We start from the raw sequence: 27,690 nt of genomic DNA, 5'->3' as shown, positions 1-27,690 counted from the left end.
AATGAGTCAATGGGGTCAATAGGAGTCAATGGGAGTCAATGGGGGTCAATGCAGTCAATGGGGTCAATGGGACTCAATGGGAGTCAATGGGGTCAATGAGTCAATGGGGTCAATGAGTCAATGGGGTCAACAGGAGTCAATGGGAGTCAAAGGGACTCAATGGGAGTCAATATGGTCAATGGGAGTCAACGGGGTCAATGAGTCAATGGGTCAATGTGGTCAACGGGGTCAACGCGGTCAACGGGACTCAATGGGGGTCAATGAGTCAATGGGGTCAATGAGTCAATGGGGTCAATAGGAGTCAATGGGAGTCAATGGAGGTCAATGGGGGTGAATGGGGGTCAATGGTGGTCAATGGGGCTCAACGCGGTCAACGGCCGCGCTCACCCGCCCGTCCTTGCAGTACATCTCGTACTGCTGGATCATCTGGCGCGAGGCCAGGCTGCCGTGGTAGACGATGGTGTTCATCTCGGTCCAGGTGTTGAACTCCCGCTCCCAGTTGGTGATGGTGGAGAGGGGCGCGATGACGAGGAAGGGGCCGCGGATCCCCCCCTTGTAGACCTCCTGCAGGAAGGCGATGGACTGGATGGTCTGCCCAAGCCCATCTCGTCGGCCAGGATGCAGTTCTGCCTGTGGTAAAGGGGGGGGGGGGGACCGTTGGAGGTACCCATCATCAGCATCATCATCAGCATCATCGTCATCATCACCATGAGCATCATCAGCGTTGGAGGTACCCATCATCACCATCATCATCAGCATCATCGTCATCATCACCATGAGCATCATCAGCGTTGGAGGTACCATCAGCATCATCACCATTGGAGATACCCACCAGCATCATCACCATCAACATCATCAGCATCATCATCACCATCACCATCAGCATCATCACCATTGGAGATGCCCATCATCATCACCATCATCCATCATCAGCATCACCATCAGCATCATCACCATTGGAGGCACCCATCAGCATCATCACCATCATCATCACCATCATCGTCATCATCATCACCATCAGCATCATCACCATTGGAGGCACCCATCAGCATCATCACCATCAGCATCATCACCATGGAGATGCCCATCATCATCACCATCATCCATCATCACCATCATCATCAGCGTCATCACCGTCATCATCATCATCATTATCCTCACCATTGGAGGTACCCATCACCATCACCATCATCATCATCACCATCAGCATCATCGTCATCATCATCACCATCAGCATCATCACCATTGGAGGCACCCATCAGCATCATCATTGTCACCATCATCACCACCACCATTGGAGGTACCCATCACCATCGCCATCATCACCAATGGAAGTGGTCATCACCATCACCATCATCACCAATGGAAGCGATACCCATCACCATAACCATCACCACCACCATTGGAAGTGGTACCCATCACCATCACGATCACCACCACCATCACCACCATCACCACCACCATTGGAAGTGGTACCCATCACCATCACCATCATCACCAATGGAAGTGGTCATCACCACCACCATCACCATCACCATCATCACCAATGAAGTGGTACCATCACCATCACCATCACCATCACCATCATCACCAATGGAAGTGGTACCATCACCATCACCATCACCATCATCACCAATGGAAGTGGTACCCATCACCACCACCATCACCATCATCACCAATGGAAGTGGTACCCATCACCATCACCATCATCACCAATGGAAGTGGTACCCATCACCATCACCATCATCACAATGGAAGTGGTCATCACCACCATCACCATCACCATCCCACCACCATCGGAGGTCACCATCACCATCACCACCACCATCACCATCGCCATCCCATCACCATCATCATCACCATCACCATCATCACCAATGGAAGTGGTACCCATCACCATCACCACCACCATCACCACCATCACAATGGAAGTGGTACCCATCACCATCACCACCATCATCACCATCGCCATCCCATCACCATCATCATCACCATCACCATCATCACCAATGGAAGTGGTACCCATCACCATCACCACCACCATCACCACCATCACCAATGGAAGTGGTACCCATCACCATCACCACCATCATCACCATCGCCATCCCATCACCATCATCATCACCATCACCATCATCACCAATGGAAGTGGTACCCATCACCATCACCATCACCATCACCATCACCATCACCATCACCACCATCGCCATCCCATCACCACCATCATCACCATCATCACCATCACACCACCCCCGTCCCGGCCGTACCGGTTGTACCAGTTGAAGAGGAGCCAGTTGACCCCTTCCAGTTGGTACTCCCGGAGCTGGTTGTGGTTCTTGTACTCGTGCCGCAGCTCCAGCTTCTGCACGACCCGGCCTGCGGTCGGGGCTGCAACCGGGACGACGGCACGGCTCAGCCCCACGGCCCACTGAGGCCTCCGGGCCAGCCCCATTGACTGCCATTGACCCCAAACCCCCATAGCATGGCACCGAGACCCCATAACCATCACCCCATTGACTGCCATTGACCCCAAACCCCCATAGCATGGCACCGAGACCCCATAACCATCACCCATTGACTGCCATTGACCCCAAACCCCCATAGCATGCACCGAGACCCCATAACCATCACCCCATTGACTGCCATTGACCCCAAACCCCCATAGCATGGCACCGAGACCCCATAACCATCACCCCATTGACCCCAAACCCCCTTAACGTGACACCGAGACCCCATAACCATCACCCATTGACTGCCATTGACCCCAAACCCCCATAGCATGGCACCGAGACCCCATAACCATCACCCCATTGACTGCCATTGACCCCAAACCCCCATAGCATGGCACCAAGACCCCATAACCATCACCCCATTGACCCCAAACCCCCTTAACGTGGCACCGAGACCCCATAACCATCACCCCATTGACTGCCATTGACCCCCAAACCCCCATAGCATGGCACCGAGACCCCATAACCACCACCCCATTGACTGCCATTGACCCCAAACCCCCATAGCATGGCACCGAGACCCCATAACCATCACCCCATTGACCCCAAACCCCTTAACGTGGCACCGAGACCCCATAACCATCACCCCATTGACTGCCATTGACCCCAAACCCCCATAGCATGGCACCGAGACCCCATAACCATCACCCCATTGACTGCCATTGACCCCAAACCCCCATAGCATGGCACCGAGACCCCATAACCATCACCCATTGACTGCCATTCACCCCAAACCCCCTTAACGTGGCACCGAGACCCCATAACCATCACCCATTGACCCCAAACCCCCTTAACGTGACACCGAGACCCCATAACCATCACCCCATTGACTGCCATTGACCCCAAACCCCCTTAACGTGGCACCGAGACCCCATAACCATCACCCCATTGACTGCCATTGACCCCAAACCCCCTTAACGTGGCACCGAGACCCCATAACCATCACCCCATTGACTGCCATTGACCCCAAACCCCCTTAACGTGGCACCGAGACCCCATAACCATCACCCCATTGACTGCCATTGACCCCAAACCCCCATAGCATGGCACCAAGACCCCATAACCATCACCCCATTGACCCAAACCCCCTTAACGTGGCACCGAGACCCCATAACCATCACCCCATTGACTGCCATTGACCCCAACCCCCATAGCATGGCACCGAGACCCCATAACCACCACCCCATTGACTGCCATTGACCCCAAACCCCCATAGCATGGCACCGAGACCCCATAACCATCACCCCATTGACCCCAAACCCCCTTACGTGGCACCGAGACCCCATAACCATCACCCCATTGACTGCCATTGACCCCAAACCCCCATAGCATGGCACCGAGACCCCATAACCATCACCCCATTGACTGCCATTGACCCCAAACCCCCATAGCATGGCACCGAGACCCCATAACCATCACCCCATTGACTGCCATTCACCCCAAACCCCCTTAACGTGGCACCGAGACCCCATAACCATCACCCCATTGACCCCAAACCCCCTTAACGTGACACCGAGACCCCATAACCATCACCCCATTGACTGCCATTGACCCCAAACCCCCTTAACGTGGCACCGAGACCCCATAACCATCACCCCATTGACTGCCATTGACCCCAAACCCCTTAACGTGGCACCGAGACCCCATAACCATCACCCCATTGACTGCCATTGACCCAAACCCCCTTAACGTGGCACCGAGACCCCATAACCATCACCCCATTGACTGCCATTGACCCCAGCCCCCTTTAGCTGCCTTCACCCCCCCACAACCACCACCCCCATTGCCCCCCATTGCCCCCATTACCCCCATTGCCCCCATTACCCCCATTGCCCCCATTGCCCCCATACCCATTGCCCCCATTGCCCCCATTACCCCCATTACCCCATTACCCCCATTACCCCCATTGCCCCATTACCCCCATTGCCCCCATTACCCCCATTGCCCCATTACCCCCATTACCCCATTACCCCCATTGCCCCATTACCCCCATTACCCCCATTACCCCCATTACCCCCATTGCCCCCATTGCCCCCATTGCCCCATTACCCCCATTACCCCCATTGCCCCCATTGCCCCATTACCCCCATTACCCCCATTGCCCCCATTGCCCCATTACCCCCATTGCCCCCATTGCCCCCATTGCCCCATTACCCCCATTACCCCCATTACCCCCATTGCCCCCCATTGCCCCCCACCAAGCGCTTCAGCTCCGGGTTGCGGGCCTGGATCCGCCTGAATTCCGCGATCTTGGCCTCGTCCACGTCCTCCTGCAGCTCCCAGGTGCTGTCCTCGTAGGGCAGGGAGCACCACTTCACCAGGTAATAGACCACGGGCTGGGGGCACACGGGGATGGGGTCTGCTTGGGGGGGGATGGACCCCACTTTTTGGGGTCCCCCCACCCCCTTTTGGGGCATTAAATACCCCCTTTTTGGGGCATCAAACCCCCTTTTTTGGGGCATCAAACCTCCTTTTTTGGGGCATTAAATACCCCTTTTTTGGGGCATCAAATCCACTTTTTTGGGCATCAAACCCCCTTTTTTGGGGCATTCCCCCCCCTTTTTCGGGTGTCCCCCCCCTTTTTTAGGGTGTCCCCCACCCCTTTTTGGGGCATTGATCCCCTTTTTTGGGCATCAAACCCCATTTTTGGGCATCAAACCCTCTTTTTTGGGGCATTAACCCCCTTTTTTGGGGCATCAAACCCACTTTTTGGGGCATCAACCCCCATTTTTTGAGCTATCCAACCTCGTTTTTGGGGTCCCCCCCTTTTTTGGGGTCCCCCCACCCCTTTTTGGGGCATCAAACCCCCTTTTTTGGGCTATCCCCCCTCGTTTTTGGGGTCCCCCCCTTTTTTGGGGTCCCCCCACCCCTTTTTGGGGCATCAAACCCCCTTTTTTGGGGCATTAAATACCCCCTTTTTTGGGCATCAAATCCAGTTTTTTGGGGCATTAACCCCCCCTTTTTTGGGCTATCCCCCCTCGTTTTTGGGGTCCCCACCTTTTTTGGGGTGTCCCCCTCCCTTTTTTGGGGCATCAACCCCACTTTTTGGGGCATCAAACCCCCTTTTTTGGGGCATTCCCCCCCTTTTTGGGGTGTCCCCCCCCCTTTTTTAGGGTGTCCCCCACCCCTTTTTGGGGCATTGACCTCCTTTTTTGGGGCATCAAACCCACTTTTTGGGGCATTAACCCCTTTTTTTTGGGCTATCCCCCCTCGTTTTTGGGGTCCCCCCCTTTTTTGGGGTCCCCCCACCCCTTTTTGGGGCATCAAACCCCCTTTTGGGGCATTAACCCCCTTTTTTGGGGCATTAACCCCCCCTTTTTGGGCTATCCAACCTCATTTTTGGGGTCCCCCCTTTTTTGGGGTGTCCCCCCTCGTTTTTTGGGATGTCCCCACCCCTTTTTGGGGCATCAAACCCCCTTTTTTGGGCATCAAACCTCCTTTTTTGGGGCATTAAATACCCCCTTTTTTAGAGCATCAAACCTCCTTTTTTGGGGCATCAAACCCCCTTTTTTGGGGCATTCCCCCCCCTTTTTGGGGTGTCCCCCCTCGTTTTGGGGGTCCCCACCTTTTTTGGGGTGTCCCCCCACTTTTTTGGGGTCCCCCCACCCCTTTTTGGGGCATCAAACCCCCTTTTTGGGCATCAAACCTCCTTTTTTGGGGCATTAAATACCCCTTTTTTGGGGCATCAAATCCACTTTTTTGGGCATCAAACCCCCTTTTTTGGGGCATTCCCCCCCCTTTTTCGGGTGTCCCCCCCCTTTTTTAGGGTGTCCCCCACCCCTTTTTGGGGCATTGACCCCCTTTTTTGGGCATCAAACCCTCTTTTTTGGGGGATTAACCCCCTTTTTGGGGCATCAAATCCCCTTTTTTGGGGCATTAACCCCCTTTTTTGGGGCATCAAACCCACTTTTTGGGGCATCAACCCCCATTTTTTGAGCTATCCAACCTCGTTTTTGGGGTCCCCCCCTTTTTTGGGGTCCCCCCACCCCTTTTTGGGGCATCAAACCCCCTTTTTTGGGCATCAAACCTCCTTTTTTGGGGCATTAAATACCCCCTTTTTGGGGCATCAAACCCCTTTTTTGGGACATTAAATACCCCCCTTTTTTGGGGTGTCCCCTCCCCTTTTTGGGGTCCCCCCACCCCTTTTTGGGGCATCAAACCCCCTTTTTTGGGGCATTAAATACCCCTTTTTTGGGCATCAAATCCACTTTTTTGGGCATAAAACCCCCTTTTTTGGGGCATTAACCCCCCTTTTTTGGGCTACCCAACCTCGTTTTTGGGGTCCCCCCACCCCTTTTTTGGGCATCAAACCCCTTTTTTGGGGGATCAAACCCCTTTTTTGGGGCATTAAATACCCCCCTTTTTGGGCATCAAACCCCCTTTTTTGGGGCATTCCCCCCCCATTTTTGGGGTCCCCCCCCATTTTTGGGGTCCCCCCCCATTTTTGGGGTGTCCCCCCCCCATTTTGGGGTCCCCCCCACCTCCCCGTTGTCCTTGTCCACGCTGTGGGACTCGTCCAGGATGCGGTCGACCTCCACGTAGTCGGGGTTGAAGGGCTCCTCGTCCTGGGGGGGAAAGGGAGGTGAGGGGCCGCAGTGGGGCACAGTGGGGCACAGTGGGGCACAGTGGGGCACAATGGGGCACAATGGGGCACAATGGGGCACAATGGGGGGGAATAGGTTATAATGGGGAGCAATGGGGCAGAATGGGGGGGAATAGGTTATAATGGGGAGCAATGGGGCAGAATGGGGGGGAATAGGTTATAATGGGGAACAGTGGGGCAGAATGGGGGGGAATAGGTTATAATGGGGAGCAATGGGGCAGAATGGGGGGGAATAGGTTATAATGGGGAGCAATGGGGCAGAATGGGGGAGAATAGGTTATAATGGGGAGCAATGGGGCAGAACGGGGGGGAATAGGTTATAATGGGGCACAATGGGGCAGAATGGGGGGAATAGGTTATAATGGGGCACAATGGGGCAGAATGGGGGGAATAGGTTATAATGGGGCACAATGGGGCAGAATGGGGGGGAATAGGTTATAATGGGGAACAGTGGGGCAGAATGGGGGGGAATAGGTTATAATGGGGAGCAATGGGGCAGAATGGGGGGGAATAGGTTATAATGGGGAACAGTGGGGCAGAATGGGGTAGAACGGGGGGGGAATGGGGGGGAATGGGGTAGAATGGGGCAGAATGGGTTATAATGGGGTAGAATGGGGCAGAATGGGGGAGAATGGGGCAGAATGGGGCATAACAGACCATAACAGACCATAAAGAAGCATATAGGACCCCATAGCACAACACAGGACCCCATGGCACCCCATAGCACCCCATAGGACCCCAAATAACCCCATATGACCCCATAGCACCCCATAGGACCCCATAGCACCCCATAAGACCCCATAGGAGCACATAGAACCACATAGGACCTCACAGGACTCCATAGGACCCCACACAACCACATAGCACCCCATAGGACCTCATAGGACCCTATAGCCCCCCCATAGTGCCCCATAGACCGCCCCATAGTCCCCCATAGACCCCCATAACCCACCCCATAGCGCCCCATAGCCCGCCCCATTGTCCCCCATAGCCCCCTGTAAACACCCACAACCCACCCCATAGTACCCCATAGCCCGACCCATAACCCCCCGTAGTCCCCCATAACCCACCCCATAGTGCCCCATAGCCCGCCCCATAGACCCCCACAGCCTGCCCCATAGCGCCCCACAGCCAGCCCCATAGCCCACCCCATAGCCCCCCCATAGCACGCCCCATAGCCCGCCCCATAGTCCCCCATAGTCCCCCGTAACCCACCCCATAGCGCCCCATAAACCCCCATAACCCACTCCATAGCCCCACATAGCGCCCCATAACCCACCCATAGCACCCCATAACCCACCCCATAACCCACCCCACAGCCTGCCCCATAGCCTGCCCCATAGTCCCCCATAGACCCCCGTAACCCACCCATAGCGCCCCATAACCCACCCATAGCACCCCATAACCCACCCCATAGCGCCCCATAACCCGCCCCACAGCCCGCCCCATAGCGCCCCATAACCCGCCCCACAGCCCACCCCATAGCCCGCCCCATAACCCCCCATAGCCCACCCCATAGCCCCACATAGCGCCCTATAACCCACCCCATAGCGCCCCATAACCCGCCCCACAGCCCACCCCATAGCCCGCCCCATAACCCCCCATAGCCCACCCCATAGCCCCACATAGCGCCCCATAACCCACCCCATAGCGCCCCATAACCCGCCCCATAACCCACCCCATAGCGCCCCATAACCCGCCCCATAACCCACCCCATAGCGCCCCATAGCCCGCCCCATAACCCCCCATAGCCCACCCCATAGCCCCACATAGCGCCCCATAGCCCGCCCCATAGCGCCCCACGGCACCTCGTGGAAGAAGTGCCTCATCTGGCTCATCTTGGTCTTGAAGCGCTTGAGCTTCTGGTGGATGCGCTTGTCCCGCTCCAGCTGGGCCACCGTGGCCCACTCGCAGTGCAGGTAGGAGCTGGGGGGCACGCGCCATGGGGCGGGCTCCCATTGGCCACCCCACGCCCCACAGCCTGCTCCCATTGGCTGATGGAACCCCCCCTCCTTCCCCAAGCTGCTCCTATTGGCTGATGGAACCACTCCTCCTTCCCCAAGCTGCTCCCATTGGCTGATGGAACCCCCGCCCCCTTCCCAAGCTGCTCCTATTGGCTGATGGAACCACCCCCCCCTTCCCCAAGCTGCTCCCATTGGCTGATGGAACCCCCACGCCCTCCCCAAGCTGCTCCTATTGGCTGATGGAATCCCCCTCCCTCCCCAAGCTGCTCCCATTGGCTGATGGAATCCCCCTCCCTCCCCAAGCTGCTCCCATTGGCTGACGGAACCACCCCTCCTTCCCCAAGCTGCTTCTATTGGCTGATGGACCCCCACACCCCACAAGCTGCTCCTATTGGCTGATGGAACCCCTGCCCCCTTCCCAAGCTGCTCCTATTGGCTGATGGAACCACCGCCCCTTCCCCAAGCTGCTCCTATTGGCTGATGGAACCCCCGCCCCCTCCCCAAGCTGCTCCTATTGGCTGATGGAACCCCCCCTCCCCACCCAAGCTGCTCCTATTGGCTGATGGACCCCCACACACCCCACAGGCTGCTCCCATTGGCTGATGGAACCCCCCCTCCCCAACCAAGCTGCTCCCATTGGCTGATGGAACCCCCACACCCCACAAGCTGCTCCTATTGGCTGACGGGACCCCGCCCCCGGCCCCCCATTGGTCACTCACTAGTTCTTGTACTTGACGAAGAACTCCTCCGACTCCACCAATTGGCCCGAGGGAAGCTGTGGGGCAAAGGGGGGGGGTCAGGAGGAGGAAGGAGACCCCCATTGACCCCCATTGACCCACAACCCCTTTAGATGCCTTCAACGCCCCATAACCATCACCCCCATTGACCCCCATTGACCCACAACCCCTTTAGATGCCTTCAACGCCCCATAACCATCACCCCCATTGACCCACAACCCCTTTAGATGCCTTCAACACCCCATAACCATCACCCCCATTGACCCACAACCCCCCTCAGATGCCTTCAGCCCCCCATAACCATCACCCCCATTGACCCACAACCCCCCTCAGATGCCTTCAACGCCCCATAACCATCACCCCCATTGACCCCCATTGACCCCCAACCCCCTATAGGCACCCCCAGGGCCCCCCCTCACCTCTTTCTTGACCACCCTCATGGACAGCACCTTGTCCACAATGGCCGCGTCCTCCTCACTGGGGTTCTCCTATAGGGGACACAAGACAAGACCCAATGGTTGACCATGACCCAATGGTTGACCATGACCCAATGGATGACCCAATGGTTGACCATGACCCAATGGTTGACCATGACCCAATGGATAACCCAATGGGTGCTCATGACCCAATGGATGACCCAATAGTTGACCATAACCCAATGGATGACCCAATGGTTGACCATGACCCAATGGTTGACCATGACCCAATGGATGACCCAATGGTTGACCATGACCCAATGGTTGACCATGACCCAATGGATGACCCAATGGTTGACCATGACCCAATGGGTGCTCATGACCCAATGGATGACCCAATGGTTGACCATGACCCAACGGCTAACCCAACCCAATAGGTGCCCCAACCCAATGGATGCCCATGGTTGACCATGCCCCAATGGATGACCATGACCCAATGGTTGACAATGACCCAATGGCTAACCCAAGCCAATGGGTGCCCCAACCCAATGGATACCCATGGATGACCACGACCCAATGGACGACCATGACCCAATGGGTACCCATGGTTGACCATGACCCAATGGTTGACCATGACCCAATGGTTAACCATGACCCAATGGGTACCCATGGTTGACCATGACCCAACGCATGACCATAACCCAATGGTTGACCATGACCCAATGGGTACCCAATGGTTGACCATGACCCAATGGATGACCATAACCCAATGGATGACCATGACCCAATGGATGACCATGACCCAATGGATGACCATAACCCAATGGTTGACCGTCACCCAATGGGTACCCATGGTTGACCATGACCCAATGGATGACCATGGATGACCACGACCCAATGAATGACCATAACCCAATGGTTGACCATGACCCAACGGTTGACCACGACCCAATGGTTGACCACAACCCAATGGTTGACCACGACCCAATGGTTGACCATGACCCAATGGATGACCATAACCCAATGGTTGACCATGACCCAATGGATGACTATGACCCAATGGTTGACCATGACCCAATGGTTGACCATAACCCAACGCATGACCAGGACCCAACGGTTGACCATGACCCAATGGGTACCCATGGTTGACCATGACCCAATGGTTGACCATGACCCAATGGTTGACCATGACCCAATGGATGACCATGGATGACCACGACCCAATGGATGACCATAACCCAATGGTTGACCATGACCCAATGGATGACCATGACCCAATGGTTGACCACAACCCAATGGATGACTACAACCCAACGGTTGACCCCGACCCAACGGCTGACCATAACCCAACGCATGACCAGGACCCAACGGTTGACCATGACCCAATGGTTGACCATGACCCAATGGATGACCATGGATGACCACGACCCAATGGTTGACCACGACCCAATGGTTGACCACAACCCAATGGTTGACCACGACCCAACGGTTGACCACGACCCAATGGATGACCATGACCCAATGGTTGACCATGACCCAATGGATGACCATGACCCAATGGTTGACCATAACCCAATGGATGACCACAACCCAATGGATGACCACGACCCAACGGTTGACCATGACCCAATGGATGACCATGACCCAACGGTTGACCATGACCCAATGGATGACTATGACCCAATGGTTGACCATGACCCAATGGTTGACCATAACCCAACGCATGACCAGGACCCAACGGTTGACCATGACCCAATGGGTACCCATGGTTGACCATGACCCAATGGTTGACCCCGACCCAACGGCTGACCCCGACCCAACGGCTAACCCAACCCAATGGGTGCCCCAACCCACCGGACACCCACACCGTCCCCCCAAGAGCACCCACCACAAAGAACTGCATGGAGGGCAAGGCCTCCCCGTCGGGCTCCGGTGCCGGCGGCGCCGGGGGCTGCTCCGGGCGCGCGGGGCCGGTGACGTCGAGCTCCTCGTCCTCCTCGTCGTCGGTGATCTTGATGTCCAGGTCCTCCGTGTACTTCTTGCGCTTGACCTGCCGGTTGGAGCGGCGCTTCTGGGGGGGGACAGGAGGGGGGGTTATGGGGCTGGAGGGGGGTATGGGGCTGGAGATGGGGCTGGAGGGGGGTATGGGGCTGGAGATGGGGGCTGGAGAGGGTTATGGGGCTGGAGATGGGGCTGGAGATGCGGGCTGGAGGTGGATATGGGGATGGAGATGGGGCTGGAGAGGGGTATGGGGCTGGAGATGGGGGCTGGAGATGGGGGCTGGAGGTGGATATGGGGATGGAGATGGGGTCTGGAGGGGGTTATGGGGCTGGAGATGGGGACTGGAGGGGGTTATGGGGCTGGAGATGGGGCTGGAGATGGGGGCTGGAGGTGGATATGGGGATGGAGATGGGGTCTGGAGGGGGTTATGGGGCTGGAGATGGGGACTGGAGGGGGTTATGGGGCTGGAGATGGGGCTGGAGATGGGGGCTGGAAGTGGATATGGGGCTGGAGGGGGTTATGGGGATGGAGATGGGGCTGGAGGGGGTTATGGGGCTGGAGATGGGTCCTGAAGAGGGTTATGGGGCTGGAGATGGGTCCTGGAGGGGGTTATGGGGCTGGAGATGGGTCCTGAAGAGGGTTATGGGGCTGGAGATGGGTCCTGGACGTGGTTATGGGGCTGGAGATGGGTCCTGGACGTGGTTATGGGGCTGAAGCTGGGTCCTGGATGTGGTTATGGGGCTGGAAATGGGTCCTGGACGTGGTTATGGGGCTGGAGCTGGGTCCTGGAGGTGGTTATGGGGCTGGAAATGGGTCCTGGACGTGGTTATGGGGCTGGAGATGGGTCCTGGACGTGGTTATGGGGCTGGAGCTGGGTCCTGGATGTGGTTTTGGGCCTGGAGCTGGGTCCTGGAGGGGGTTATGGGGCTGGAGCTGGGTCCTGGATGAGGTTATGGGGCTGGAGATGGGTCCTGGACGTGGTTATGGGGCTGGAGATGGGTCCTGGAGGTGGTTATGGGGCAGGAGCTGGGTCCTGGACGTGGTTATGGGGCTGGAGATGGGTCCTGGAGGTGGTTATGGGGCTGGAGCTGGGTCCTGGATGTGGTTATGAGGCTGGAAATGGGTCCTGGATGCGGTTATGGGGCTGGAGGTGGGTCCTGGATGTGGTTATGGGGCTGGAAATGGGTCCTGGAGGTGGTTATGGGGCTGGAGATGGGTCCTGGAGGGGGTTATGGGGCTGGAGCTGGGTCCTGGAGGTGGTTATGGGGCTGGAGATGGGTCCTGGACGTGGTTATGGGGCTGGAGATGGGTCCTGGATGGGGTTATGGGGCTGGAGATGGGTCCTGGACGTGGTTATGGGGCTGGAGATGGGTCCTGGAGGTGGTTATGGGGCTGGAGATGGGTCCTGGACGTGGTTATGGGGCTGGAGCTGGGTCCTGGACGTGGTTATGGGGCAGGAGCTGGGTCCTGGAGGGGGTTATGGGGCTGGAGATGGGTCCTGGACGTGGTTATGGGGCTGGAGATGGATCCTGGATGTGGTTATGGGGCTGGAGCTGGGTCCTGGAGGTGGTTATGGGGCTGGAAATGGGTCCTGGATGAGGTTATGGGGCTGGAGCTGGGTCCTGGACATGGTTATGGGGCTGGAGCTGGGTCCTGGATGTGGTTATGGGGCTGGAGATGGGTCCTGGAAGGGGTTATGGGGCTGGAACTGGGTCCTGGACGTGGTTATGGGGCTGGAGATGGGTCCTGGATGAGGTTATGGGGCTGGAGATGGGTCCTGGACGTGGTTATGGGGCTGGAAATGGGTCCTGGACGTGGTTATGGGGCTGGAGCTGGGTCCTGGACGTGATTATGGGGCTGGAGATGGGTCCTGGACGTGGTTATGGGGCTGGAGATGGGTCCTGGAGGTGGTTATGGGGCTGGAAATGGATCCTGGATGTGGTTATGGGGCTGGAGCTGGGTCCTGGATGTGGTTATGGGGCTGGAGATGGGTCCTGGACGTGGTTATGGGGCTGGAAATGGGTCCTGGACGTGGTTATGGGGCTGGAGCTGGGTCCTGGAGGTGGCCATGGGTGCCCTGCAGGCCCCACAGGAGCCCATGGAGGGGGTGGCGGCGCCGGCCCCATACCTGGACACTGGGCTCCTCCTCCTGGCGCGGGGAGGGCGCGGGCAGGACCTCGGCGTCGGAGGTGTCGGAGGACGCGTTCCGCTTCCGCTTCTTCCCCACCACCGGCGTGATGGTGCTGGGGGGCAAGGGGGCAATGGGGGGCAATGGGGGTCAATGGGGTAATAGGGGCAATGGGGGCAATGGGGACACAAATGGGTCAATGGGGGCAATGGGGACACAAATGGGTCAATGGGGGCAATGGGGACACAAATGGGTCAATGGGGACCCAACGGGGTCAATGGGCATACAATGGGGTCAATGGGGACACCATGGGGTCAATGGGGACACCATGGGGTCAATGGGCACACAATGGGGTCAATGGGGACACCATGGGGTCAATGGGGACACCATGGGGTCAATGGGGACACCATGGGGTCAATGGGGGCAATAGGGGCACAATGGGGTCAATGGGCACCCAATGGGGTCAATGGCCTCAATAGAGCTCAATGGGGTCAATGGGCACCCAATGGGGTCAAGGCCTCAGCAGAGCTCAATGGGGTCAATAGGCACACAATGGGGCCAATGGAGCTCAATGGGGTTAATGGGCACACAATGGGGTCAATGGAGCTCAATGGGGTCAATGGGCACACAAGGGGCACACAATGGGGTCAATGGGGTCAACAGGCACTCAATGGGCTCCATGGAGGCTCCATGGGCACACAATGGGGCAAACGGGCACACAACGGGGTCAATGGAGCTCAATGGGGTCAACAGGCACTCAGTGGGCTCCATGGACACACAATGGGGCCAATGGAGCTCAATGGGGCCAATGGGCACACCACGGGCTCAATGGGGTCAACAGGCACTCAATGGGCTCCATGGGCACACAATGGGGCCAACGGGCACACAACGGGGTCAATGGGAGCTCAATGGGGCCAACGAGCACACAACGGGCTCAATGGGGTCAACAGGCACTCAGTGGGCTCCATGGGCACTCAATGGGGCCAACGGGCACACAACGGGGTCAATGGAGCTCAAAGGGGCCAACGAGCACACAACAGGCTCAATGGAGCTCAATGGGGCCAATGGGCACACAACGGGCTCAATGGGGTCAACAGGCACTCAATGGGCTCCATGGGCACACAATGGGGCCAACGGGCACACAACAGGGTCAATGGAGCTCAATGGGGCCAATGGGCACACAACGGGGTCAATGGAGCTCAATGGGGTCAACAGTCACTCAATGGGCTCCATGGGCACACAATGGGGCCAACGGGCACACAACGGGGTCAATGGAGCTCAATGGGGCCAATGGGCACACAACGGGCTCAATGGGGTCAACAGGCACTCAATGGGCTCCATGGGCACACAATGGGGCCACGGGCACACAACGGGGTCAATGGAGCTCAATGGGGCCAATGAGCACAGAACGGGCTCAACGGGGTCAACAGTCACTCAATGGGCTCCATGGGCACACATGGGGCAAACGGGCACACAATGGGGTCAATGGAGCTCAATGGGGCCAATGGGCACACCACGGGCTCAATGGGGTCAACAGGCACTCAATGGGCTCCATGGGCACACAATGGGGCCAACGGGCACACAACGGGGTCAATGGGAGCTCAATGGGGCCAACGAGCACACAACGGGCTCAATGGGGTCAACAGGCACTCAGTGGGCTCCATGGGCACTCAATGGGGCCAACGGGCACACAACGGGGTCAATGGAGCTCAAAGGGGCCAACGAGCACACAACAGGCTCAATGGAGCTCAATGGGGCCAATGGGCACACAACGGGCTCAATGGGGTCAACAGGCACTCAATGGGCTCCATGGGCACACAATGGGGCCAACGGGCACACAACAGGGTCAATGGAGCTCAATGGGGCCAATGGGCACACAACGGGGTCAATGGAGCTCAATGGGGTCAACAGTCACTCAATGGGCTCCATGGGCACACAATGGGGCCAACGGGCACACAACGGGGTCAATGGAGCTCAATGGGGCCAATGGGCACACAACGGGCTCAATGGGGTCAACAGGCACTCAATGGGCTCCATGGGGCCAACGGGCGCGCAACGGAACTCAACGGCCTCAGTAGAACTCTACACCCTCAACGCCCCCCACCTCATCCCCCCCCCCCTTTGCCCCATAACCAATCCCTCACCTGGGTTTACTCCTGCCTTTACTCCGCGCCCCACTTTGCCCTTTGCCCTTGCGGCTCCTGTCCTCCTTGGCAGCGGCCCCGGCGCCGCGGTCGCCTTTGCGGCGGCGCTTGCGTTCGGCGGCGTCGGCGTCGTCGGGCCGCACGTGGGGCAGCTCGTCCTCGTTGAGCACGCGGGGGATGTTCTGCTCGCCGCGGGCCCGGGCGCGGGCGATGGCCTCGGCCACGATGCGGTTGGCTTTCTCCTGCTTCTTCTGGTGCTCCAGTTTGCGGCTCTCCTCGCTGGCGCCGCGCGGCGCCGGTGCCACCGCCGTGCCGGCGCCGGTGCCCGGTGGAGGCCGGGGTGGGGCAGGAGAGGTCCGGGCTGCTCAGCACCTTCACCACGGAGATGCCGGAGGAGGCGCCCGGGGAGGTGGTGCTCTGGAAGGGACAGGGAGGTGATGGGGTCGCGGTGGAGGCAATGGGGTTGGGGTGGAGGCAATGGGGTCATGGTTGAGTCAATGGGGTTGCAGTTGAGTCAATGGGGTCGTGGTTGAGTCAATGGGGTTGTAGTTGAGTCAATGGGGTTGCAGTTGAGTCAATAGGGTTGCGGTTGAGTCAATGGGGTCGTGGTTGAGTCAATTGGGGTCGCGGTGGAGTCAATGGGGTTGGGGTGGAGGCAATGGGGCCATGGTTGAGTCAATGGGGGCACGGTTGAGTCAATGGGGCCGTGGTTGAGTCAATGGGGTTATGGTTGAGACAATGGGGCCATGGTTGTGTCAATGGGGCCATGGTTGAGTCAATGGGGCCGTGGTTGAGTCAATGGGGCCGTGGTTGAGTCAATGGGGGCATGGGTGAATCAATGGGGTCATGGTTGAGTCAATGGGGTCGTGGTTGAGTCAATGGGGGCATGGTTGAGTCAATGGGGTCGTGGTTGAGTCAATGGGGTCGCAGTTGAGTCAATGGGGGCAGGGTTGAGTCAATGGGATCACGGTGGAGTCAATGGGGTTGCAGTTGAGTCAATGGGGTCGTGGTTGAGTCAATGGGGGCATGGTTGAGTCAATGGGGTCGTGGTTGAGTCAATGGGGCCATGGTTGAGTCAATGGGGTTGCAGTTGAGTCAAAAGGGTCGTGTTGAGTCAATGGGGGCAGGGTTGAGTCAATGGGGGCAGGGTTGAGTCAATGAGGTCTTGTTTGAGTCAATGGGGGCGTGGTTGAGTCAATGGGGTTATGGTTGAGTCAATGGGGTTATGGTTGAGTCAATGGGGGCAGGGTTGAGTCAATGGGGGTTATGGTTGAGTCCAATGGGGGCATGGTTGAGTCAATGGGGTTATGGTTGAGTCAATGGGGCTGTGGTTGCGTCAATGGGGGCATGGTTGAGTCAATGGGGGCAGGGTTGAGTCAATGGGGGCATGGTTGAGTCAATGGGGTCGTGGTTGAGTCAATGGGGCCATGGTTGAGTCAATGGGGTTGCAGTTGAGTCAATAGGGTCGTGGTTGAGTCAATGGGGGCATGGTTGAGTCAATGGGGGCATGGTTGAGTCAATGGGGGCAGGGTTGAGTCAATGGGGGCAGGGTTGAGTCAATGGGGGCAGGGTTGAGTCAATGGGGGCAGGGTTGAGTCAATGGGGGCATGGTTGAGTCAATGGGGTCGCGGTTGAGTCAATGGGGTCGTGGTTGAGTCAATGGGGTCGTGGTTGAGTCAATGGGGTCGCGGTTGAGTCAATGGGGCTGTGGTTGAGTCAATAGGGCCGTGGTTGAGTCAATGGGGTCGTGGTTGAGTCAATGGGGTCGTGGTTGAGTCAATGGGGTCGTGGTTGAGTCAATGGGGTCGTGGTTGAGTCAATGGGGTCGTGGTTGAGTCAATAGGGCCGTGGTTGAGTCAATGGGGTCGTGGTTGAGTCAATGGGGGCGTGGTTGAGTCAATGGGGTCGTGGTTGAGTCAATGGGGGCATGGTTGAGTCAATGGGGGCATGGTTGAGTCAATGGGGTTATGGTTGAGTCAATGGGGTCGTGGTTGAGTCAATGGGGTCGTGGTTGCGTCAGTGGGGGCATGGTTGGACTCAATGGCAACCCAACCCCAACGTTAGACCCAATGGGACCAAGAACAGACCCAAAATAACCAAAATTCACCCCAAAACACCCAATACAAGGTCCAAGACCCAATCCAACCCCAACGTTAGACCCAATGGGTCCAAAATTCGACCCAACAGGACCAAAACCGACCCAAAACGACCAAAACTCACCCCAAAACACCCAAGGCAAGACCTAAACCCAACCCAACCCCAACATCGACCCAATGGCACCAACATTGGACCCAACACGACCAAGAATAGACCCAAAATGACCAAAATTCACCCCAAAACACCCAAGGCAAGACCTAAACCCACCCCAACGCCAACGTTAGACCCAACGGCACCAAGACCTGACCCAATGGCACCAAGACAGGGTCCAAGACCCAACCCAACCCCAACGTTAGACCCAACGGCACCAAGATTGGACCCAACACGACCAAGAACAGACCCAAAATGACCGAAACTCACCCAAAACACCCAAGGCAAGACCTAAACCCACCCCAACCCCAACCTTGACCCAATGGCACCAAGACCAGACCCAATGGGACCAACCCAAGGTCCAAGACCCAACCCAACCCCAACATTGACGCAAACCAAGACCAGACCCAACGGGACCAACAGAAGATCCAAGACCCAACCCAACCCAACCCCAACGTTAGACCCAACGGCACCAAGACCAGACCCCAAATGACCAAATCTCCCCCCAAAACACCCAAGGCAAGACCTAAACCCACCCCAACCCCAACATTGACCCAACGGCACCAAGATTGGACCCAACACGACCAAGAACAGACCCAAAATGACCAAAACTCACCCCAAAACACCCAAGGCAAGACCTAAACCCACCCCAACCCCAACCTTGACCCAATGGCACCAAGACCAGACCCAATGGGACCAACCCAAGGTCCAAGACCCAACCCAACCCCAACATCAACCAATGGGTCCAAAATTCGACCCAACAGGACCAAAACCGACCCCAAAACGACCAAAACTCACCCCAAAACACCCAAGGCAAGACCTAAACCCACCCCAACCCCAACGTTAGACCCAAAGGGACCAAGATTGGACCCAACATGACCAAGAATAGACCCCAAATGACCAAAATTCACCCCAAAACACCCAAGGCAAGACCTAAACCCACCCCAACCCCAACGTTGGACCCAAAGGGACCAAGATTGGACCCAACACGACCAAGAACAGACCCAAAATGACCAAAATTCACCCCAAAACACCCCAAGGCAAGACCTAAACCCAACCCAACGCCAACGTTAGACCCAACGGCACCAAGACCTGACCCAATGGCACCAAGACAGGGTCCAAGACCCAACCCAACCCCAATGTTAGACCCAAAGGGACAAGATTGGACCCAACACGACCAAGAACAGTCCCCAAACGACCAAAACTCACCCCAAAACACCCAAGGCAAGACCTAAACCCACCCCAACCCCAACGTTAGACCCAAAGGGGACCAACATTGGACTCAACGGGACCCACCCAAGGTCCAAGACCCAACCCAACCCCAACATTGACCCAATAGCACCAAGACCAGACCCAATGGGACCAACAGAAGATCCAAGACCCAAACCCAACCCCAACGTTAGACCCAACGGCACCAAGAACAGACCCCAAATGACCAAAATTCACCCAAAAACACCCAAGGCAAGACCTAAACCCAACCCAACCCCAACATCGACCCAATGGGTCCAAAATTCGACCCAATACAACCAAGAACAGACCCAAAACGACCAAAATTCACCCCAAAACACCCAAGGCAAGACCTAAACCCAACCCAACCCCAACGTTAGACCCAAAGGGACCAAGATTGGACCCAACACGACCAAGAACAGACCCCAAACGACCAAAACTCACCCCAAAACACCCAAGGCAAGACGTAAACCCACCCCAACCCCAACGTTAGACCCAATGGCACCAACGTTGGACCCAATGGGACCCACTCAAGGTCCAAGACCCAACCCAACCCCAACATCGACCCAACGGCACCAAGACCAGACCCAATGGGACCAACAGAAGATCCAAGACCCAACTCAACCCAACCCCAACGTTAGACCCAACGGCACCAAGAACAGACCCAAAATGACCAAAATTCACCCCAAAACACCCAAGGCAAGACCTAAACCCAACCCAACCCCCAACGTTAGACCCAATGGCACCAAGACCTGACCCAATGGGACCAACCCAAGGTCTAAGACCCAACCCAACCCCAACATCGACCCAATGTGTCCAAAATTCGACCCAACAGGACCAAAACCGACCCCAAAACGACCAAAACTCACCCCAAAACACCCAAGGCAAGACCTAAACCCACCCCAACCCCAACGTTAGACCCAAAGGGACCAACATTGGACTCAACGGGACCCACCCAAGGTCCAAGACCCAACCCAACCCCAACATTGACCCAATAGCACCAAGACCAGACCCAATGGGACCAACAGAAGATCCAAGACCCAACCCAACCCCAACGTTAGACCCAACGGCACCAAGAACAGACCCCAAATGACCAAAATTCACCCCAAAACACCCAAGGCAAGACCTAAACCCAACCCAACCCCAACGTTAGACCCAAAGGGACAAGATTGGACCCAACACGACCAAGAACAGACCCCAAACGACCAAAACTCACCCCAAAACACCCAAGGCAAGACGTAAACCCACCCCAACCCCAACGTTAGACCCAATGGCACCAACGTTGGACCCAATGGGACCCACTCAAGGTCCAAGACCCAACCCAACCCCAACATCGACCCAACGGCACCAAGACCAGACCAATGGGACCAAGAACAGAACCAAAATGACCAAAACTCACCCCAAAACACCCAAGGCAAGACCTAAACCCAACCCAACCCCAACGTTAGACCCAATGGCACCAAGACCGGACCCAATGGGACCAACCCAAGGTCCAAGACCCAACCCAACCCCAACATCGACCCAATGGGACCAAGATTGGACCCAATACGACCAAGAACAGACCCAAAACGACCAAAATTCACCCCAAAACACCCAAGGCAAGACCTAAACCCACCCCAACCCCAACGTTAGACCCAAAGGGACCAAGATTGGACCCAACACGACCAAGAACAGACCCCAAACGACCAAAACTCACCCCAAAACACCCAAGGCAACACCTAAACCCAACCCAACCCCAACATCGACCCAATGGGTCTAAAATTCGACCCAACAGGACCAAAACCGACCCCAAAACGACCAAAACTCACCCCAAAACACCCAAGGCAAGACCTAAACCCAACCCAACCCCAACGTTGGACCCAATGGCACCAACATTGGACCCAACGGGACCAACCCAAGGTCCAAGACCCAACCCAACCCCAACATCGACCCAATGGGTCCAAAATTCGACCCAACAGGACCAAAACCGACCCCAAAACGACCAAAACTCACCCCAAAACACCCAAGGCAAGACCTAAACCCACCCCAACCCCAACGTTGGACCCAAAGGGACCAAGATTGGACCCAACACGACCAAGAACAGACCCAAAACGACCAAAATTCACCCCAAAACACCCAAGGCAAGCCCGAAACGCACCCGACCCGCGCTCACCTGCGGCTGCAGCACCACCTTGAGCGGCACCGTCAGCCTCTGCGCGCCGCCGGCCACCACGTGCGGCACCGAGGCCACGGTGACGGCCGCCCCATGGGGCCCAGTGGCGGCGGCCGTGCTTTGGGGGGCGGCCGCTTGCAACACTTGGATCTTTTGGGGCCCCCCCCCATGGTGAGCGGTGCCGGGGGGCGCTTGGACCTGGAGTTGGATGGTGACCACTTTGGTGGTGGTGGTGGTGGTGGTTGGGGGGGCCGGCGGTGGTGGTGGGCCCGCGGTGGTTTTGGCTTGGCCAATGGCGTTGAGTTGGGGGCCCTGCAGGACCAGCTTGCCGGGGAGGGTGCCCAGCACCACGTGGCGCGGGCCGGGGGGCACGGCGGTGCCGGGGGGCTGTTGGAGGACCAAGGTGATGCGCTTGGAGTCGGCCTGGAGATGGAAAAGAGGGGGGGGGGGGAAAGGGGGTTAATGGGGGGGGATGGAGGGTATGGGGGGGTATGGGGGTGGTATGGGGGTTAATGGGGGGGGATATGGGGGGGAATGGGGGTTAATGGGGGAGATGGGGGGGTATGGGGGGGGATTGGGGAGGCTGAAGGGAACCATGGGGAACCCATAGCCCATCATTGGGACCCCATAACCATCAATGGGACCCATAACCCGTGATTGGGACCCATAACCCATCAATGGGGCCCCATAACCATCATTGCGACCCCATAACCCATCATTGGGGACCCCATTACCCATCATTGGCACCCCATAACCATCATTGGGGCCCCATAACCCATCATTGGGGACCCCATAACCATCAATGGGGCCCCATAACCATCAATGGGGCCCCCATAACCATCAATGGGGACCCCATAACCCATCATTGGGGCCCCATAACCATCAATGGCACCCCATAACCATCAATGGGGCCCCATAACCATCAATGGGGCCCCATAACCCATCCTTGGCACCCCATAACCATCAATGGGGCCCCATAACCCATCAATGGCACCCCATAACCCATCCTTGGCACCCCATAACCATCAATGGGGACCCCATAACACATCAATGGGGCCCCCATAACCATCAATGGGGCCCCATAACCCATCCTTGGCACCCCATAACCATCAATGGCGCCCCATAACCCATCAATGGCACCCCATAACCATCAATGGGGCCCCATAACCCATCCTTGGCACCCCATAACCATCAATGGGGCCCCCATAACCCATCAATGGGGCCCCCAATAGGACACCCCCCCCGCCCATTATAGTACCCCTCACCTGATTGGCCGCCGCCGCCGTGGCTCCTCCCCCTTTCCCCCCGCTCCCCCCGGCCTTGACCGGCTGCAGCACCAATTGCTTGACGGGCCGGGCGGCCTGGACCAATCGGTGCACGGCGGGGGTGGGCGTGGCCAGCGAGGCCCCGCCCCCCGGCCCCGCCCCTACCACCGTGGCTCTCAATGGGGCGGCCCCAGCCAGGACCTTGGCCAAGGTGACCTTGGCGCCACCATTGGTGGAAGCCGGGGCGGGGCCCGTGACGTCACGGGCGGCGCCCGTGACGTCAGCGCCCACGTGGGGCTTCAGGAGGAGGAGCTTAGGGGGGTTGGGGCAAGATGGCGGCGGGGCCGGCGCCGTCATGGCCGCCCCCGTGGCGCCCATGAAGGGGTTGAGCTGGCCAATGAGCTCCTGCTCCGGGGGGTCAGGGGGCGGGGCTAAGGGGTCGTCGGCGGGCGGGCCAATGGGAGGTGGGGGCGTGGTCAAGGCGTCGTCGGCCATTGGCTGGGGCGGGGCCGGCGGGGCGGGGCCGAAGGCGTCGTCGGCCAATGGGTCGAGGGCGAAGAGGTTGGGGTCGTCGAAGAGGTCCATGATGGGGTCGGCCATGGCGGAGGCGGCGGCCAATGGGAGCGCAGGGGCGGGGCTTGAGGCTGTCGGAGAGAGGGGATTGGTTAGAGAGGGGCAAGGGGAGCCAATGGGGGGGGGGCAAGGGAAGGGGGAGGGGGGGGTGGTCAGGAAGGGGGCAATGGGGGGGCACCAGTAAGGGGGCAATGGGGGGGCCCAGTTATGGGGCAATGGGGGGCAATGGGGGCCCAGTTATGGGGCAATGGGGGGGCCCAGTTATGGGGCAATGGGGGGCAATGGGGGCCCAGTTATGGGGCAATGGGGGGGCCCAGTTGTGGGGCAATGGGGGCCCAGTAAGGGGGCAATGGGAGCCCAGTTATGGGGCAATGGCGGCCCAGTTATGGGGCAATGGGGGGCAATGGGGGCCCAGTTATGGGGCAATGGGGGGCAATGGGGGCCCAGTTATGGGGCAATGGGGGGGCCCAGTTGTGGGGCAATGGGGGCCCAGTAAGGGGGCAATGGGAGCCCAGTTATGGGGCAATGGGGGGCAATGGGGGCCCAGTAAGGGGGCAATGGGGGGGCCCAGTTGTGGGGCAATGGGGGCCCAGTAAGGGGGCAATGGGAGCCCAGTTATGGGGCAATGGGGGGCAACGGGGGCCCCGTTACGAGGCAATGGGGGGCAATGGGGTCAATGGGAGCCCACTTATGGGGCAATGGGAGCCCAGTTATGGGGCAACGGGGTCTATGGGAGCCCAGTTATGGGGTAATGGGGGGCAATGGGGTCAATGGGAGCCCACTTATGGGGCAATGGGAGCCCAATTACGGGGCAATGGGGTCAATGGGATCCCAGTTATGGGGCAATGGGGCGCAAAGGGAACTCAGCTATGGGGCAATGGGGGGCAATGGGAGCCCAGTAAGGGGGCAATGGGGTCAAAGGGAGCCCAGTTATGGGGTAATGGGGGGCAAGGGGGTCAATGGGAGCCCACTTATGGGGCAATGGGAGCCCACTTATGGGGCAATGGGGTCAATGGGAGCCCACTTATGGGGCAATGGGAGCCCAGTTATGGGGCAATGGGGGGCAATGGGGTCAATGGGAGCCCAGTTATGGGGCAATGGGGGGCAATGGGGTCAATGGGAGCCCACTTATGGGGCAATGGGAGCCCAGTTATGGGGCAATGGGGGGCAATGGGGTCAATGGGAGCCCACTTATGGGGCAATGGGAGCCCACTTATGGGGCAATGGGGTCAATGGGAGCCCACTTATGGGGTAATGGAGGGCAATGGGGTCAATGGGAGCCCAGTTATGGGGCAATGGGAGCAATGGGTGCCCAGTTACGGGGCAATGGGAGCCCAGTCAGGGGGCAATGGGGGGCAATGGGGTCAATGGGAGCCCAGTTATGGGGCAATGGGGGGCAATGGGGTCAATGGGAGCCCAGTTATGGGGCAATGGGGGGCAATGGGAGCCCAGTCAGGGGGATACTGGGGCTCCCATTAAGAGGGCAATGGGGGGCACTGGGACCCACTTAACAGGGAGGAATGGGGCTCCCAGTAACCGGCAACTGGGGATACTGGGGTCCCATTAATGGGGTACTGGGGCGAATGGAACCCCATTAATGGGACCCCCATTAAGAAGGTACTGGGGTTAATGGGACCCCATTAACAGGACACTGGGGTTACTGGGACCCCCATTAGGGGTTAATGGGACCCCCTTACTAGCATACTGGGGTTACTGGGACCCCCATTAGGGTTAATGGGACCCCATTAGGAGCATACTGGGGTTACTGGGACCCTCATTAGGGTTAATGGGACCCCATTAGGAGCATACTGGGGTTACTGGGACCCTCATTAGGGTTAATGGGACCCCATTAGGAGCATACTGGGGTTACTGGGACCCTCATTAGGGTTAATGGGACCCCATTAGGAGCATACTGGGGTTACTGGGACACCCATTAGGGGTTAATGGGACCCCATTAGGAGCATACTGGGGTTACTGGGACACCCATTAGGGGTTAATGGGACCGCATTATCGGGGTACGTGGGTTAATAGGACCCCATTAAAGGAGTACTGGGGTTACTGGGACCCCATTAAAGGGGCACTGGGGTTACTGGGACCCCCATTAAGGGGGTACTGGGGTTAATGGGACCCCCATTAAGGGGGTACTGGGGCTAATGGGACCCCATTAATCTGACACTGGAGTTACTGGTACCCCATTATCAGGGTACTGGGGTTAATGGGACCCCATTAAGAGGGTACTGGGGTTAATGGGACCCCATTTAAACGTGCACTGGGGTTACTGGGACCCCATTAATGGGGTACTGGGGTTAATGGTACCCCTATTAACGGGGTATTGGGACCCCCATTAAGAACTAAACTGGGGTTAATGGGGCCCCCATTAAGAGCTAATGGGACTCCATTAACGGGGCACTGGGGATAATGGGACCCCCGTTAAAAACTAAACTGGGGTTACTGGAACCCCATTAAGGGGGCACTGGGGTTACTGGGACCCCCATTGGGAGCTAATGGAACCCCAGTAAGGGGGCACTGGGGTTACTGGGAACCCCATTAATGGGGTACTGGGGTTAATGGGACCCCCAATAGGGGTTAATGGGACCCCATTAAAGGGGTACTGGGGTTACTGGGACCTCCATTGGGAGCTAATGGAACCCCATTAAGGGGGCACTGGGGTTACTGGGACCCCATTAATGGGGTACTGGGGTTAATGGGACCCCATTAAGGGGGTACTGGGGTTAATGGGCCCCCATTAGGAGTTAATGGGACCCTGTTAATGGGACACTGGGGTTAATGTGACCCCATTATGGGGACACTGGGGTTACTGGGACCCCATTAATGGGGTACTAGGGTTAATGGGACCCCCATTTGAGTTACTGGGACCCCATTAAGGGGACACTGGGGTTACTGGGACCCCCATTAGAAGTTAATGGAACCCCATTGAGGGGGCACTGGGATTAATGGGACCCCATTAAAGGGGCACTGGGGTTACTGGGACCCCATTATGGGGGTACTGGGATTAATGGGACCCCATCAATGGGGTACTGAGGCTAATGGGACCCCATTAAGAGAGTACTTGGGTTAATGGGACCCCCATTAACGGGGTACTGGGGTTACTGGGACCCCCATTAGGAGTTAATGGAACCCCATTAAGGGGTCACTGGGGTTACTGGGACCCCATTAAGGGGGCACGGGGGATACTGGGACCCCATTAAGAACTGGGGTTACTGGGACCCCAGTAAGGGGTCACCGGGGTTAATGGGACCCCCATTAAGGAGGCACTGGAACTAATGGGATCTCTATTAATGGGGTACTGGGAGCCCCATTAACAACTAAACAGGGGTTAATGGGACCCACCCCATTAAGGTGGCACTGGGGTTACTGGGACCCCCAATAGGGGTTAATGGAGCCCCATTAAGAACTAACCTGGGCTTACTGGGACCCCATTAAGGGGGTACAGGAGCTAATGGGATCTCTGCTAATGGGGTACTGGGAGCCCCATTAAGAACTAAACTGGGGTTACTGGCACCCCATTAAGAGAGCAGTGGGTTTACTGGGACCCCGTTAAGGGGGTACTGGGGTTACTGGGATCCCATTAAGGGGGTACTGGGGTTAATGGGACCTCTATTAATGGGGTACTGGGAACCCATTAAGAACAGAACTGGGCTTACTGGGACCCCATTAAGGTGGCACTGGGGTTACTGGGACCCCATTAAGGTGGCACTGGGG

The 27,690-nt window shown here is 57.5% G+C and overlaps 1 protein-coding gene across 1 annotated transcript in view; it reads right to left on the bottom strand.

The window, feature by feature from the left end:
* Positions 1-27,690, bottom strand: part of LOC136006271 (chromodomain-helicase-DNA-binding protein 8-like) — a 54,359-nt gene that overhangs the window by 18,480 nt on the left and 8,189 nt on the right. Inside the window, 15 exon segments of the mRNA XM_065664308.1 lie at positions 388-593; positions 596-630; positions 2,268-2,367; positions 2,370-2,388; positions 4,709-4,846; positions 6,992-7,075; positions 8,922-9,039; positions 9,797-9,852; positions 10,234-10,302; positions 12,119-12,301; positions 14,360-14,474; positions 16,504-16,802; positions 16,804-16,920; positions 22,130-22,552; positions 23,395-24,038. Coding sequence (XP_065520380.1) covers positions 388-593; positions 596-630; positions 2,268-2,367; positions 2,370-2,388; positions 4,709-4,846; positions 6,992-7,075; positions 8,922-9,039; positions 9,797-9,852; positions 10,234-10,302; positions 12,119-12,301; positions 14,360-14,474; positions 16,504-16,802; positions 16,804-16,920; positions 22,130-22,552; positions 23,395-23,994 — 2,562 coding nt within the window. The 5' untranslated portion in view covers positions 23,995-24,038.

The sequence above is a fragment of the Lathamus discolor genome, unplaced genomic scaffold, assembly GCF_037157495.1.
Source record: "Lathamus discolor isolate bLatDis1 unplaced genomic scaffold, bLatDis1.hap1 Scaffold_135, whole genome shotgun sequence".
Taxonomy (NCBI): domain Eukaryota; kingdom Metazoa; phylum Chordata; class Aves; order Psittaciformes; family Psittacidae; genus Lathamus; species Lathamus discolor.
This window is presented reverse-complemented; position numbering and strand designations above follow the sequence as displayed.